At 51.4% G+C, this 1,094-nt stretch overlaps 1 gene segment (V, D, J or C); it reads left to right on the top strand.

Annotated features, from left to right (window-relative positions):
- The first annotated feature begins 215 nt into the window (after window positions 1–215).
- LOC140208084 (T cell receptor beta variable 30-like) lies at window positions 216–857 on the top strand. The segment is given in 2 exon segments: window positions 216–252; window positions 541–857. Coding segments are annotated over 2 exon segments (354 nt in total).
- The last annotated feature ends 237 nt before the right edge of the window (window positions 858–1,094 follow it).

A 1,094-nucleotide genomic window follows, 5' to 3' on the forward strand; every position in this document is an offset into this window, starting at 1 on the left:
GAGCGCCAGAGAGGGAGAGAGTTGTCTAGTCAACTTGGTAGAGTAAAGAACTACACCCCTCGAATCATGTTGGAGCAGATAAGGGGCGTGGCCAATCGATATTCCGCAAATCCACCTACGTCACTGATGTAATAACCATCCGCGTTGAGTGAATGGATTATTTGTCTGCTGCACGCACCACTTTAATGACGAAGAGACTAAACCCTCCAGGAAGGATGTTTCTATTTCTGAACTTCATTCTCGCCTTCCACTGTGAGTGAAAGTCGACAAATAGATTTTAATCTCTCTCTGCTTATGCCTGGCGTTCACGTTTCAGTCACTTGTTGTCTTGGACTCATTATTTATCTACTTACAAGCCGTCGCGTCCGCATACGATCTGCCCTCTGCCGCAGCCTGTAAATTCCAATCTCCTCTAGAGCTTTTCCCGACTGCAATCCTCCACTTTGCTTCCGTCAGTGCACCCTCTTTCTGCCCTTTCCCATTGACCAGCCTCTCCGTGTCCATTCACCCCGTTCTGCCTCCCCCGTCTCTTATTTCCAGACGTGAGCTCGGTGACGATCAACCAGATTCCGGCTTTCTGGGGAACTGCCGGCCAGAAGGTGACCCTGCGTTGCACAGCAGAGGGTAGTGCCAGTGCTGATAACTACTTGTACTGGTACCGACAACGCGCGGGAAAGGGTCCGGAGAACATGTTTTACTCGACGGCAGCTAAATTCGTCCAGCCAGAGGGATTGGTCGACGGTTTTAGGGCGGAGAGACCGCAGAGCAACGAGCTCTTCCTGAAGTCCGACAAACTGGAGGCGACTTCGTCGGCCGTGTATTTCTGCGCCTGGAGTATTCACGGTGGCTCAGACTGATGGAGCAGCTGTACAAAAGCTTCTCCGTCAGTCGGGTCGTTTTTGCACCGAAACAGGAAATACGATGTCTGTAAATCATAGGGTGGGAGGCAGGTCTATCAGTCAGGCGGTGCGCCGCAGCTGCCAATCAGTGAAAAATGGGGCGGTCATATAGATTTTCAGGTCCCCCCCTTCAGCATTCAGAAGGCTGAAGATAATCCGCCTGCTGATTTCTCACCTCATCCTTTCCTGTCATGT

The sequence above is a fragment of the Mobula birostris genome, chromosome 13 (assembly GCF_030028105.1).
Source record: "Mobula birostris isolate sMobBir1 chromosome 13, sMobBir1.hap1, whole genome shotgun sequence".
Lineage (NCBI taxonomy): Eukaryota > Metazoa > Chordata > Chondrichthyes > Myliobatiformes > Myliobatidae > Mobula > Mobula birostris.